General features: G+C 34.6%; 1 protein-coding gene across 1 annotated transcript; it reads left to right on the top strand.

The window, feature by feature from the left end:
* The first annotated feature begins 1526 nt into the window (after positions 1–1526).
* Positions 1527–15817, top strand: minpp1a (multiple inositol-polyphosphate phosphatase 1a). The gene is made up of 5 exons (XM_067367491.1): positions 1527–2187; positions 3363–3554; positions 5108–5205; positions 5504–5634; positions 14749–15817. Exons 1-5 carry the CDS (start codon positions 1593–1595, stop codon positions 15107–15109), a joined length of 1377 nt encoding a protein of 458 aa, XP_067223592.1. The 5' UTR covers positions 1527–1592; the 3' UTR covers positions 15110–15817.
* Positions 15818–16393: the final 576 nt, after the last annotated feature.

Genomic DNA, 16393 nt, shown 5'->3' with positions numbered 1-16393 from the left:
TGACATACTACCCCAAACCGACACTTGTAGTATATTAATATATGTCAATAACATTTGATTTTCTTCATCAGTGGTTGAAAACTCACTTTGGAACAAATTTTCCTTCACAAAAAGTTTTATTTTTAGTAGACTAATTTTTTTTTTTTTTATATATATATTAAGAAGCATAGAATTTTCTCCGATTTGTAAGAATGTATGGAATTCCATGACTGGAATGGAAATAACACTTTGATATTTCTTGAGGGAATCCTTAGGGATCCAAACTCAGGCCTGGAGGGCCATTGTTGCAGAGCTTAGCTCCAACTAACCTCAACACACCTGCCTGGAAGTTTCTAGTATGCCTAATTAGACCTTGATTACCCTTATGGAAAGAAAATATATTTCCCTATGAATGATCAATATATTACATGATTTAACAGTATATTTGAAAATATACAAAAAAATATATTGCGTAAATATATTACAATATATTGAATAATACATAAGGAATTGCTGCTTTTCATATATTGAAAAATATGATTATATATTTACTAATATATATAATGTATGTAATTTTATATTCAGTAATATACTTCATAATATATAGATTTATGATATGGTACTGCATGCATAATATATTGCAGATATATTTACTCATATAGTATAAACACATATATGGTAAAATATATTATGTAACACATTTATTATATTTTATAATTATTTACATTTTAAGTGTTTCGTATTTTCAAGTTAGTTAACAAAAGCACACCTGCATGTACTAAAGTTTATACCAAAGAGACTATCACTGAGCTATAGCGTGCGCAACAATTACTTTTTAAATAAAGTTATTATAGTCTTAATTATGTTCAATGGTAACCCCAAAATCTCACACATACCAGAAAACCTTTTAAATTTCAAAATAATACAACTTTAAACACTAACAGATCTCCCCCTATATCAATATTGAGCAAACACATGAAATAGTACTTCATTTTAACATGTATACTCTCCTTTAACAGTCAGAAGCAAAGCATGCTGGGAGCTAGAAGTCTGTTGTATCCACTGATTGTAACTCATTCCATGAATGTGTGTATATATGTGTGTACAATACGTTCACATTTATATGGGAACATGTATGTGTAGTATATGTACACAATAAAAGGACAAAAAATTATGAAAGTAATGCTATTTTTGTCTTCATTTATATGTATCAATATATAGCCATACATGGTCAATGCATATATTGCAGTATATTGAAAAATATAAGCACTAGTTTCCCATATATGGAGATTAATTATGTAATTTATCGCATTATATTTTGCAGTATATATATTTTTGTTCCGTAAGGGCAGCTGGTTCAGGTGTGTTGAAGCTAAACCCTCCAGGACTAAGTTTGGAGACCACTGCTTTAAGATATGTTTCACTATTTTTTAGGACCTGCACTACCAGTGTAGATGCAGAGAAAGCAGAAAAACAGGGAAAGCTACTATTTGGCCAACATTTCGAGGACCTCAGTGTAAACACCAGCTTGAGAGTAAAGTCTTTTGAAATGAGTCACTATTCAGTTAGGCAACGGAGAGGAGACGCCGAGCAACGCATCCCAAAACACAAACATGGTCAAACAAGTGGTAACAACAATGTGTTTTGTTCTTTTTCATTGCATTATAAGTTACTGGGCGTTTATGTCCTCTTGTAGCATCCACTCATCCACAAAAACCAGCATACCAGCGATTGCCAGGTATTTTGGCACCAAAGGTCGCTATGAGGAGGTTAACACGCACTTAATCGACGATATTTTGGCCATAAACAACTCTCTCGTGAAGCTGCCTTCCTCGACATGCAGCGAAATTCATTTGACAGCTATAGTCCGGCACGGGACGAGGTTCCCTACCACTAAAAACATTAAGAAGATGCGCGATTTTTATGATCTTGTCGTCCGTAACGCGACCAACAATTTAAAGTATTTGTCAGAGATAAAGTCACATTGGGAGATGTGGTACAAGGATGAGATGGACGGGCGACTGGTGGACAAGGGTCGTGAGGATCACAGGTACCTGGCGCAGAGACTCATTAGATGGTTCCCCTCTTTACTGACCAAGGACAATTTGCGTAACGGACGCGTGAATCTAACCACCAGCTCCAAGCACAGGTGTGTGAACAGCACCATCGCTTTCAGAGAGGGACTAATGACAGGACTCGGCATAGAAGGTAATGCATGAGGACCCAGCCCTGCAGTTACCGCAAGCACTGAATCAACTGCATGCCATACTGTTAAATCATTGTTTTCCAGCCACATGTTCCACATGTTTAAGTTAGACTTGCTCAAATCTGGTGTAATCAACCAAACAATTCCATCACACATGCCTGTTGCTTTTCTTCATGCTCTCATATATATATATAATATATAATCTATCTTTATTTATTATCATGATTAGTTATTTCACCTTGACAGCAATGATTCAGTGATAAACAAATGGAGACTTTTGCTTTAGCCTTGTCCTTCTCTGATATATAATAATCACTGATATTATTGTTCTATCACCTAAATTTTGCTCTGCAGTAATGTTTATTCAATAATGCGGTATTTTATCTATGACACATCATTTTAAAGTCATATGGATGCCCAAATGTTGAATTACACAAATCATTTATCTTTTAAAAAACATCCTAAGGAGGCACAAACTAATTTTATATTGATTTTTGGGGTATCTAAAAACTTAAATATGCTCTTGTGGACCTTCATCAATGTGCCTAGGTTGTGTTTCTTGCCTTGATTAAACATTATATATCCTATATAGTATATGCTTACAAAAACACAGAAAACCTAAAAAAAAAATCCATTCTGAACGATACTTTTTTTAACTAACCTATGTGACCCTGGACCACAAAATAGGTCATAAGGGTCAGTTTTTTTAAATTGAGAATTATACAACATATGATATAAATCTGAATAAATAAATATTTGGCTGAGATACAACTATTTGAAAATCTGGAATTTGAGGGTGCAAAAAAATTAAAATACTGAGAAAATGGCCTTTAAAGTTGTCCAAATGAAGTCCTTAGCAATGCAGATCCACTCACAAAAATACATTTTTGATATATTTATGGTAGTAAATTTACAAAATATCTTCATGGAACATGATCTTTACTTAATATCCTAATGATTTTTGGCATAAAAGAAAAATAGATAATTTTGACCTATACTATTTATTGTTGGCTATATTGCTACAAATTTACCTCCAGGGTCACACATTACATTCTTGATTAAATATGTTTACAGAGTAACATATTGCAATTCCAGTTTTAAGAGTCAAAGTGCCATGGTTATAAACCCATAATGTCAGTTCTGCTAAGGCTTTCTTTTTATGTTTTATTTGCTTCAGTTGAGTTGGAACCTGCTGTGAACGACGCTTTGATGCGTTATTTTGACCAGTGCGAACGTTTTGTTAAGGAAGTGGAAAACAACAAGAGTGCCTTGGAGGAAGTGAAACGTTTCAACGAAGGCCCTGAGATGAAAAGAGTAATGGAGAAAATGGCTGACAGGCTGGAGGTCCCTTACACTAGCATCACTGATGGTCAGTAATTGCATAATATGATCATGACCCGGTTACACAGTCCCTGCTGAAGTGCTGAAATAAAGCAGCGTCCAATATGTTATTGTGCAGTTTAAAAGTGTGATAATGTTCTCATTATTTTTTTTAATGTTTTATGGAAAGAGCCATTTAAATGTCACAACACATGATTCAGATTCGCTTGGCTCTAAATGTTACGCACTTCATGCAACCACAACCACAGAACTTTGCACACGCGTATATTACTGCACAATCTTCCTTCCCGAATGCATGTTAGGCTGACCTCAGTTCACATGTTTAGATGAGAACTTAAAGACAGAACCATAATTTTCCTAATAACGCAATTCATTGTTTGTCTTTTCACATTTCTTCTGCAGTGATCCAATTGGATTAGAGGCTCTCGAAGATGGTTTATAAATGTCAAAAATCAATGGACAAAACTGGTGGAGTGAGCCCATAATTCAAACTGATTGACAAGGCTAGGCTTCCAAAGTTCAAAATTTGACATGGATTGCAACCATATCACTAATCTGTACCATAATTTAGATAGTAAAATGTAACCACAGAAAACAAAGTTAGCACTTTCAGCATACAGTCACAAATTTTGGTGAAATTAAAAAAAAAAAAAAACCTCATGAGAAGCAATTGAATTCCAGCACCTTTGCTGTTAAAAGCTGAAATATGTATGTTTATAATTTTAAAATACCTACTCCTATCTCAGTTTCTCACTTGAAATGTAGAAAAAATGTGGGACAGTATCCATATAATTTAAAGGCACAATATATATGTTTTATATTAAAATATCCAAAACCCACTTGCGCAGTGTTATATATTTTATTCAGCTGTGTACTTACATTATCCTAAATGTTTCCAAGAATTTGTAAATTCAGAGAAATTCACAATTTTAAATAGTGCCCGTCCCTCCCTTGTCACTTGTCGCCTGTCAATGACGTAATATTATCCCTGTAACCATGGCAACGTCTAACGGCAAGCTGTTGTTGTTTCGTTCAAACATTATGGACCACGGCAAACTTTGGGACAAAAGGAGAAATAAAACGAGGATCAATATCGGCGTGGCGTTGAAATGAATGAAACTGAAATGTCCTCATTCCTTTCTATCCCCTGGGGCTCGCGTGTGACACTGATATCTGTTTCTCATTAGCAATCGCGCCCGCGATTCTCGGCCACGCCTTGCTTTATACCGCAGTCATGTTAAAAACATAAAAACATGAATGTTCAGAGAGTTACTCAGATCAGTGCACTAACAGAGTGAGAGATGGTGAGAGAGGAAAGAACGTTGAACAATGTTGCTACTGCAGTCTTTATCACGACCATTAGATGGCAGTGTTGATCGTTTTTTTTGGCCCCCACAAAGGAAGAAAGTACAAAAATATCAGATTGCCATATACACCAGCACATAATTTTATCAAAGATTTTACCGAGTTTTGTTTTATTTATTTATTTATTTTTTTTACAAAGATGTACTGTCTAATTTGGCCTACTCTCTAATGCTTTAGCAAATGTCACATTGTCTTAATATTTATTTTACTTTGTAGATTCAGTGGAAGCGGCATTCTACCTGTGTGCATACGAGTTTACTATCCGTAAAGTGAACTCACCCTGGTGCCAGTTGTTTGACGAGGTTGATGCACAGGTACTGGAACAGAGCAGTTTTTCTTGTTTGCCCTTATTTGCTTATCTTAGGACCTAGTAGGTTATATTTGAGCATATCAGGAGTATTTCTTCCTCTCATGGTAAATTAAACAAAATCTGTTCTGTCATTAAATTCTGACAGGTTAAAGGCCCTTTAATTTTCAGTTTGCCATCTTCAAATCAATTAATTCAGAGTAGAAACAGTCGTTTGTGATTGTTTTTAATTTATATAAGAGAATTTATTTAAGAGAAAATACGTTCCTGAAAATGTTTGAAGGCACAGTGTTGTATCTCTTAAGGTGATGGAGTACTCTGGTGACCTGAAACAGTACTGGAAGCGAAGCTATGGACATGATATCAACAGCAAGTCCAGCTGCATTCTCTTCCATGATCTCTTCCATCGTCTTAACCAAGTTGTATCCCAAATCAAGTAAGAACACTGTGACATGTCTTTTTATATAATGCATAAATGAAAGAATTTATGCTATCTCAACTTTATTCAAAAATCCATCTACATTTATTTGCCGTTGTGCTGGTGTTTCTTAAAGGATTAGTTCAGTTTAAAATGAAAATTACCCCTTGATTTACTCACCCTCAAGCCATCCTAGGTGTATATGATGTTCTTCTTTCAGATGAATACAATTGGAGTTATATTAACAATCACTCTGATGCTCCTAAGCTTTATAATAGTAGTGCATGGAAACCACCTGTTTGAAGCTCAAAAAGTGCATCCATCCATCATAAACGTTCTCCACATGGCTTCGTCTTCTATATTCAACTAACGTTACTGGTCCAAATTGCAGTTTCAGTGCAGTTTCAAAGAGCTCTACATGATCCCGGCTGAGGAATAATTGTCTTGTCTAGCGAAACGATTGGCTGTTTTCTAATCACGTTGGAAAGGTCACGCGTGACGTAGGTGGAAGTACCGAGCAAGTGTTAACAAAGCGAGCGTGCAAATGTTCAGACAAACTGCATTTACAAAAAAAAAAAGTAAAACAACAACGTCTGACGATTTTGAAGTTGGAGGAGAAAATGAGATGGAGTTTTTCACCCTACCGCGGTAATTCCACCTACATCAAGTGTGACCTTTCAATGTAATGTGTGGTGCATCGCAGAGCTAGTGCAAGATGAGCATTTGTGGTTAAAAAGTATATAGATTTTTATTTTTTTTTAGAAAATGACAGATTGTTTCACTAAATAAACCGTTATTCCTCCTCTGGGATTGTGTAGAGCCTTTTGAAGCTGCACTGAAACTGCAATTTGGACCTTCAAACCGTTGGTAGCCATTGAAGTCCACTTTATGTAGAAAAATCCTGGAATGTTTTCCTCAAAAACCATAATTTCTTTTCGACTGAAGAAAGAAAGACATTAACATCTTGGATGACATGGGGGTGAGTAAATTATCAGGGAATTTGAATTCTGAAGTGAACTAATCTTTTAAAACCTTTTACTTTTGTTTCACAAATGGCCTTGGTGGAAAAAAAAATACTTTTGAAGTTTTATTCCCACAAAAGAGACGGGGACCAGCTTTCCTTTCTCAATAGAATAAAGTATCTGGTAGCTGCTTTCACTGCGGTATCAGTTATTATGGCTGAGAAGAAATTGAATAAGTTCAGCAGGTACAAATGGACGGCCCTTGGAAAGACTTTGTTTTCTTAGCTAGTTGTGTCTAAGTTTAGCTGTGAATGTGACAGCCTTACTCAACATCAGTTTCACCCTTTTGTTTACTTCTGTGTATTTTATTTTTAAGAATCCATTTGAAATGAGTAAAAGAGAAAAAGCTGCAATTACACATTTCTTTCTGTTTTTGAGAGAAACGGTTGTAAAAGTGACAAATTTGGTTTCGTTCGTACACGGTTCATTTATGAAAAACATTGAATGAAACCCACATTTTATAATTGAAGTGACTTAAGGAAATTTTGAGAATGATATATGCTGTATGAACGAAATCACAGTAGACAGTTAGTCTACCTATGTCTCTTATGCTCATTAAAGGTGCCCTAGATTGTTTTTTTACAAGATGTAATATAAGTCTAAGGTGTCCCCTGAATGTGTCTGTGAAGTTTCAGCTCAAAATACCACATAGATTTTTTTTAAGTAATTTTTTTAACTGCCTATTTTGGGGCATCATTAACTATGCACTGATTTTTTCAGCACGGCCCCTTTAAGAAATGCGCTTCCTCTGCCACACGAGCTCTCGACTATATATACATCGCATAAACACAGTTCACACAGCTAATATAACCATCTAATGGTTCTTTAGATGTTCGTCATGCATGCTGCATGCATGCTTCGAATTATGTGAGTAAAGTATTTATTTAGATGGTTACGTTTGATTCTGTGTTAGTTTGAGGCTATGCTCTGTGGCTAACGTCTAATGCTACACTGTTGGAGAGATTTATAAAGAAAGAAGTTGTGTTTATGCATTATACAGACTGCAAGTGTTTTTTATAATGAAAATAGCGACGGCTCTTGTCTCCGTGAATACAGTAAGAAACGATGGTAACTTTAACCACATTTAACAGTACATTAGCAACATGCTAATGAAACATTTAGAAAGACAATTTACAAATATCACTAAAAATATCATGATATCATGGATCATGTCAGTTATTATTGCTCCATCTGCCATTTTTTGCTGTTGTTCTTGCTGGCTTACCTTGTCTGTGCACAGATCCAGACGTCAATACTGCTTTTCCTTGTCTAATGCGTCGAATGGGCTGGCATTATGCAAATATTGGGGTCATACATATTAATGATCCCGACTGTTACGTAACAGTCGGTGTTATGTTGAGATCCGAGTGTTTTCCGGAAGTCTTTTAAACAAATGAGATTTACATAAGAAGGAGGAAACAATGGGGTTTGAAACTCAATGTATGTCTTTTCCATGTACTGAACTCTTGTTATTCAACTATGCCGAGGTAAATTCAAATTCTGATTCTAGGGCACCTTTAAGGCTGCATTTATTTGACAAAAATACAGTAACAGCAATATCATGACACATTATTACAATTTAATTTATAATTTAATTTAAAACGGTGTTCTATTTTAATATTTTAAAACCGTTCTGTTGTTATTTGTTTTTTTTTGTGTTTTTTTGTGGAAACCGTGATACCGTGAAGATTCTTTGATGAACAAAAAGTATTTATTTGAAAAAGAAATCTTTTGTAACATTATAAATGACTTTCAAGTCACTTTTAATCAATTGAATGTGCCCTTGCTCAATAAAAGTATTCATTTAAAAAAAAAAAAAACTCTTACTAACCCCAAACTTGAAAAAAAAAAAAATAGCAGAAAACGTGGGCATTGTGTGATCGAAAAAGTGTCTTAGATGAGAAGGAAGGAAAAAAATAATAATTTGTGTAACCTGAGAGAACAGAGACGATGATGTTATCTGTCACCCTGATCCCAGGCATTATTTCAAGCCTGTCATGAGAAGGACATTGACTTTGACTTTGGTTACCTGCCCATTGTTTGATCCATTCCTGTCTGATACTGAGCGTCAAACCTCTTAGTAAGCATTGTTGTCTACCCCAAATACAATGTGTGATCGTAGCCAGAGAGCGAGTGTTTGCCTAACCAGTAATATTGCTATTTGAGAGCAGTTGAGCATGCATAAAATCTGTATTTCTAGTTAAACGTATAGCCTAACTAGCATCATAATACAAATACGCCTCACACACAGAGCCCCACACACCACATTACACAGAATACACAACATCTTAACAGGAACTAGTTATATAATTCTCTTGTGTAATACTCAGCAATCCCCCTGTTCACTCTCTTTGGTCTGTTACACATCCTTTTTTGTGTTTGAATGTCATACTGAAAGTTAAGCAAACTTGGGTGTGGGGGATGTGTGTCATAAATTTATATGGCTGAGGGTATCCACAAATAAGGATATGCGTCCTTGCATTTACATTTATGCATTTGACAGACGTGTTTATCCAAACCATTCTCTGGGAACCAAACCCATGTCTTTGACATTGCTCTGCTGTTTGAATGAAAAAAGCCATCATTTACTCGCTCTCCTGTTGTTCCAAACAGAATGTCTCGACTGCTGTTGTCCCTATAATATATTTTTTATAATTATTCATATTTATGAAATTTATTTGATGAAATGCTTCTGAATGTATGCCTCACTGTAAATTTTACTCTGTATTTCACACAAAGCTACCGTATGGTTCATAATTACACAACAATTCAAAAGATTGGAGTTGGGTAGTTTTTTTGTTTTTTTGAAACAAGACTCCTATACTCACCAAGTCTACATTTCAAGTCTACTACAAGTCTACCTATCAGCAGGCGTCATTTAGACTTTCTGACAGGCAGATCAAGTCAAGTCACCTTGATTTATATAGCAATTTATACAATAATTGTCAATGATGATTACAGAATTCAATTCTGCTGTAACGCAGCTCTAAAAAGGCAAGTGTCATTGTTCAGCTGAAGTCAGTTCTGTTCAGTTCAATGACTGAGTAAAGTTCATCAGTTATGAAATGATGTTCAATTCAGCTATAAAGCAGGTCTGGAGAAAACAGTGATGTCATCATCCAGCTCAGCTCAATTCTCATCCGATTGTGTCAGTGCAGTCAAATCAATAATATTGTTGAATACTAAGTGTCCCCAACAAATCAAGCCAAATACAACAGTTGCAAGGAACCCAAACTCCATCAGTTGACAGAATGGAGAAAAAATTTCGTAAGAAACCAGGTTCAGTCTGGCCAAATGTTCCCAGTTCCAGTTGACCAAATTCATGCAGCCTAACAATCCAAAGGGATTTAAATTATAGAAATGTGATTGGGTGTTATGTGTATGCTAGATTATAGAGATGGGTTTTTATCCTAGATTTAAATAGAGTGTGTCTGCCTCCTGAACAATGCCAGGAAGTCTGTTCCAAAGTTTGGGTGCTAAATAGGAAAAGGATCTACCACCTGCAGCTGATTATGATATTCTAGGTATTGCCAACTGGCCAGAATTTAACAGCATTGAATGTAAAGGACAGGCAAGCAGGTTAACCCAGAATATAAACAAAACACACAGTTTCTCTTTAAGCGTTTTTCCATAGAAAAACTTTATAAATAAAACACAACCTTTTAACACATTGTGTTCTGGGCTCATCTTGCCTGTATATAGTACTCATCATCAATAAGGTGTATGCTGAATTTGTTCTTTCAATATCACTTATTTAATACATTGTCACTTGAAGTGTTTTTCACGTTAGGTGTTTTAGAACATTTCACTGTTTTTAGTGATTGAAATACTGCAGCAGGTGCTGGATATGGATCATGGGTGCCCAAAACTTGCATTTATTCACATATTTTAGTTTTTTTCTTTTGAGATGGAAAATGGACAGGCCTGTAATGCAGTTCTATGGATGTTTTGCCCGGCCATTCCCCATGCCAGAAAACGCTTTTTTCTAGATTCTTTGATCAAGTCACCTTTAATTATAGCGATTCATACAATTCAGATTGTTTCAAAGCAACTTTATCGATAACAGGAAAATAATGCATTTCAGCTGCAGTTCAGTTGAAGTCAGTTGATTCCGATCCATTGTAAAGATAATCAATTATTAAATTTCGTCTATAAAGCAGTTTTGCAAAAAAAAAAAAAAAAAAAAAATGCCATTGTCCAGTTCAGTTTCAACAGTGTTCAACAATGTTGAATATTAAGTGTTGAAGAATAGAAAGTTCAAAAGGACAGCATTTATTTATTTATTTGTAGTTGATGAGTTTAATGTGTTCTTGCTGAATAAAAGTTTTAATTAAAAAGAGCAGTTTGAATATTATACTAAACTTCTTTAGTGTTTGAAGGAAAAAGACGGTCATACAAGTTTGGAACAGCGTGTTAGTGAGAAATGATTTTTTTTTTCTCTTAACATTTCCAAAAAATCCAACCAAACAGGTTTTTCAGTCACTTCTCGATAATCAGGCTGTTTTTTTTCTTTTCCGTTTTTGATGCTGATAACTAAGCAAATGCAAAAGTAGGTAATAGTAAAAAAGCTAATCGAATGATTATACTCAGTTAGGTGGTAAAATATTGTATACAGATATGAATGTCCCTCACAGAACTGAATTCTTTAGGCTGTAATATTCAGACAGGTGTTGTCTAGTAACTTTGATTTTTTTTCATAGTCATTTTTAAGATCTATTTTTAATTCTAAAGAAGTGGTTTCAGATAGTTCTGTTGAACCCTGGCAATGTTGTATTTTGGTTACCATGTGTGAGAAAAGCCTAAACATTTGTCATTTTCCAGGGTACCTGTTATTTAGAAACCGACTGCTTGATGTCAGAAGGATGTTGCAACATTAGATCAATTGAGTGCATTTTAAAAAATGTTCTACAAATGTTTTTATAATATTCTACAAATCTACAAATGTTTGACCAATCAGGCCCATCTGAGACATGATGTTCTTGCCAACCAAGCAAGTTACCAGTCCTGACATCTTTTTTCAGGTTTACAGTTTACACCATTTTATTTGGAGCAGTTTTTGTAAAAGGAAAACGTAAAAACAGTCATATGTTATATTCAATTCAATTCACATTTATTTGTATAGCCCTTTTCACAATAAATATAATTTCAAAGCAGCTTTACAGAGAATGCATGTCAACATTACAATTTAAAGAATGCAAATAATGTAATAATTTAGGCAATTAATTTACAATCACTGTTAGCAGTTTAATTGAAGGTAGAAGCAATAAGCTCCTGGAAAAATTAATAACGTATTAACAATAATTAGGATATGTAGTAATTTGGGAATGTGCATTTGTTCCAGATGTTGCATCTTCTGAAGTCCTCGCAATTGTTAACCAGTTTTTAAACAGTCAGAATTCTCAAAGTACATTTAAGTGGTGATTCATACAGAGTATGCTTTTGTATTTTAATATTGGTAGTGGAATAAAAAAAATGCAAGAGGTCAAGAGATGCATTTTCTAAAAGATAAACTATGCGTCATGTTTTTAAAATGCTGTGTCATGCTCATTCCGCAAAAGTAGAATGCGAAACCATGTTCTGTGTAAACTCAAACTCATAATATTACTTTGTACTGACATCATCGCTGACAAATCTTCCTCCATTTGCCAATCGATCAGCCTATTTGCAGTGAAAGTTTTTGTTTGTTTAGCTTTTAATTGGCTCTCTCAAATGTATGTTTATGACGTGATGGCTTTAACATACATATTTAGAAATCTCTGCACCGGCCCATTTATGATCAATGTGTTTTATGAATGATTTTATGATTGCGTGGTGCAGGTGGTGTTTATTGCTGGTTCTCTTCTGCAAGAAGTTGGGTTTTAGTGGTGAACTCCCTGTTCACATTCACTTCACACATTCACATTGTTCTCAGTATAAAGACATGGACGTTGATATATGTATATAGATTTTTCTCTTTTTTTCTTTTCAGTGATCACCTTTGTTCATGTTCAAAGGTTGTGGAGAACTCCTCTACAATCAGTGGTAGTAAACAGTAGGAAGGGACAAACCCACAGGGACGTATAAGTACCTATTCTCTCATGCCATCTAAAAATCCCTTCCATTTTGTAATTCAAGTAGGTTGGGCTTTGTAATGAAAGGGCAATTTGAGATAACTCTTTCTTAAAATTGGAGGACATGCATTCAGGACTATTTCTAAGGTAGATTATGTAGAGTATTATATTGCATTGTTTTTAGTGGCAGGATTAACTATTGCATTAGGTTGCAGGTGAATTTGACCCATTTAGTTTTTTTGAGTTGTTTGAAATACTGGATAAATTATGGTTTTCTGCTCGAATTTTAGGGTCATGAACATGCTTGTAAAGTGTCGATACATTGATTCATGGCTAAAGGCAGCTGCACATACCTAAATTAAAAACATTTTTTAATGTGTTTTATGTCAGTTTCTCAACTACTCTCAAGGTGATGATACACATGGCAACTTTTTGAGCAATGTTGCCATCAACGGGCAAACTGATGAGACAGGGCAACTTATTAGGGCAACGGACAGATGGCAGCAACTAATCAGAGAGGAGAAAATCTATTGCCAACCCAATAAATACGTTATTATAAACACTTGTCGGGAACTTTATTTCAACTTTTCAAATATCTTCTTCATTTTTATTAAATATAAATGCCTTTCCGATCTGATTTGTGATAGGAAGAGGGAGAAGAGTGAGTTTGGCAAAAGGCGGATTCGAACCCACGTCAATCGCGTCAAAAACTACATTCACATGCCATATGCCCTGCCTACAAGCCTACTCCACTACAGACGTCATCAAACTGCATCTTTTTAGTATTTGACTGAAAATATTCAATGGCAGAATTCCAGCAAACAGACATTAAATTGGACACTTGGTGTTTTAAGCATTAAATTAAGTAAATTCTCTGTTTTGGGTTGACACATGACAACTTGCCAGCGTAAAAAGATATAAGTTCACTCTCTTTTTCTTTGCTCCACTGCCGCTGAGAGGCCGCCATCTTGTTTAAATTTTTTTCTGAAATCTCCAAGTCTGTCACGTGATCGGCTGCTTGCATTCTGATTGGAGGATCTCAAAAAATTGCCCACGCCCGATCTAAAGTATCCGATAGAAAGTTGCTCATTCTCAATGGGAAAGTGCCCAAGCAACATTGCTCAAAAAGTTGCCACGTGTATCATCACCTTGAGGGTATTTACATATATAAGCTTTAAGTAGATGCTTTTTATTCAAATAAACTTACACAGTGAAGGCATACTTTTTTTTTTATTAGTTCATCCATGTTCAGTTCACTGGGAATCGAACCCATGATCTTGCTGTTGCTAGCGCCATGTTTTTTAACACATTTGTTAAAGTGTTTAAAAAAATATTTTAAAAGTTACAATTCTGTTAATAATATTATGTAAACAAAATTATTAAATGGTTTAAAATATATTTTCCCATTTTATTTTTTGTAATGTGGGAGAACTAATAGTAAAGGTTTACTGTTTTTATACGATTTTTTTTTTTTTTTGTAGTGATTTTTGGTGAATTATAGAAATTTTAAACTAGTACAGTGGATAAAATTTGTTCTGTCTTTTCTCTGTTTAAAGGGTTAGTTCACCCAAAAATGAACTTTCTGTCATTAATTACTCACCCTGATGTTGTTCCACACCTGTAAGACTTTCGTTCATCTTCGGAACACAAATTAAGATATTTTTGATAAAATCTGAGAGGAGCATAGAGATCAATGTAATTACCATCATTCAAGGTCCAGAAAAGTAGTAAAAACATTGTTAAAATTAGTCAACGCGACTACAGTGGTTCAACCTTAATATTATGAAGCATCAAAAATGCACAAAGTAGTCACATTGACTATTTTAACAATGTTTTTACTACTTTTCTGGACCTTGAATGACGGTAATTACATTGCTCTTTATGGGAGATAAAAAGCCTCTCGGGTTTCATCAAAAATATCTTAATTTGTGTTCCAAAGATGAATGAAGGTGTTCCAGGTGTGTAACTACATCAGGGTGAGTAATTAATGACAGAAAGTTCATTTTTGGGTGAACTAACCCTTTAATTCCATTTTACTTATTGTCTTCTCTCTCTCTCAGCTCGGATGGTACTGTATTGCAGGCTGTAACAGTGCAGGTCGGCCATGCTGAGACGCTGATACCCCTCCTCACCCTGCTGGATCTCTTCAAGGATGACACCCCTCTCAAATCAACTAACTTTGCAACTCAACAGAATAGAACATTTCGCAGTGGGCACATTGTGCCATATGCTGCCAATCTACTGGTAGTGCTGTATAAATGCCCGGAGGGGGTTAGAATGGGTGTGCGACTAAATGAGAAATCTTTGACCTTGCCTGGATTTGCCGACCCCGTCCCTATGTATGAGGATGTGATGAAACGCTACCGTGCTCTGCTGGATGGATGTGACCAAGAGACTGTGTGCAAAATGAACTATACATGAAGATAAACAAACAATACAACTCACAAAAGCCAGCTCACTGACACTGTGAGCATCAACTGAAAAAGCATAAAAAAAAAAAAAATAATAATATTTCAAATAGGTTATATCTCAGTAGAACAGTATATGATAGAAAAAGATAGACATTATACATACATACTATCTGTTAGAAGTAATTTTTAAAATACATGTAAAAATTTACATGTATTACCAAATTTACCCCCACAGTATCACTTACTGATGTTATGAATGGACTGAATTCATGGACCAAAAAGAGACCAAAAATTAGTAGTGATCTTTAAAAAAGGACATATTACAGGCAATAAAAGACAAATAATAAGCACTTTTTACATTTCACATAAAAAACATTTCAGTACTACAATGTCACGTTTAGTAAAAGTATTTACATTTAAAAATATATACGAGATAACATTTTATCATGGCTGCATTTCTAAGCAATGAACCAGTGATTGTACTCTGTTTACATGATTGAATTGTAAATTACTGGTTTTGGTAGAGACTCCTGAGGCTTTTGGTCTTGTTTACTACTACAGTATTTCTGTTAATTTCTCAGTCAACTGTATATAATTTAATATGATCTGTTCAAACCAAAGACTGTTTGATTTTGTTTGCAGACCACATTTAAAAGTGGATTGAATTTGCATGCAGTTTTGTTCCTATGAAATGAAGGCCAATAAAATGAAGGCTCATACAACATACATTTGTTTTTTCTTTATGGAAATTGATTAAAAAATAAGTCATGGAAATGTCTATAGTGAATGACTTGTAGTTATGATCAACTATTAGAAATATGTTTTTACATTTTTTATCAGGAAGGACTGGAAATGTCAGGGAAACTCAATGGACAAAGTTTTGGGAGACTTTAAAAGATTTTATATGATATGTCAATTTGTTACAGAAATACATAAAACTGCACCTTCTCAGGTCTTATTTGTTAACATTAGTTTATTCATTAACTAACATAAACTAGCTAGTAAACTAGTTTTTTTTTATAACGGATATTATTAACCTTATTGCTAGTTAATAGAAATGTTCATGTTAGTTCACAGTGCGTTAACTAATGTTAACAGATGTGATCTTAAGAACTATATTAGTAGGCTAAATGTTGCGATTAACATTTACAAAGATATTGTTCATTGTTATTTGATGTAAACTAATGTAACGCTTAAGAAATTTCATTTTAATTTTTTTCTATATCATAAAAAACGTTTTGTTTAAAATGTCTTTTAGGTAGTTGACGACTATTTAAAAGAAGAAAAAAAAGAA

Source organism: Chanodichthys erythropterus, chromosome 18, assembly GCF_024489055.1.
Source record: "Chanodichthys erythropterus isolate Z2021 chromosome 18, ASM2448905v1, whole genome shotgun sequence".
NCBI lineage: Eukaryota > Metazoa > Chordata > Actinopteri > Cypriniformes > Xenocyprididae > Chanodichthys > Chanodichthys erythropterus.
Note: the sequence above shows the minus strand (reverse complement) of the source record. Positions and strands in the feature narration are given on the sequence as shown.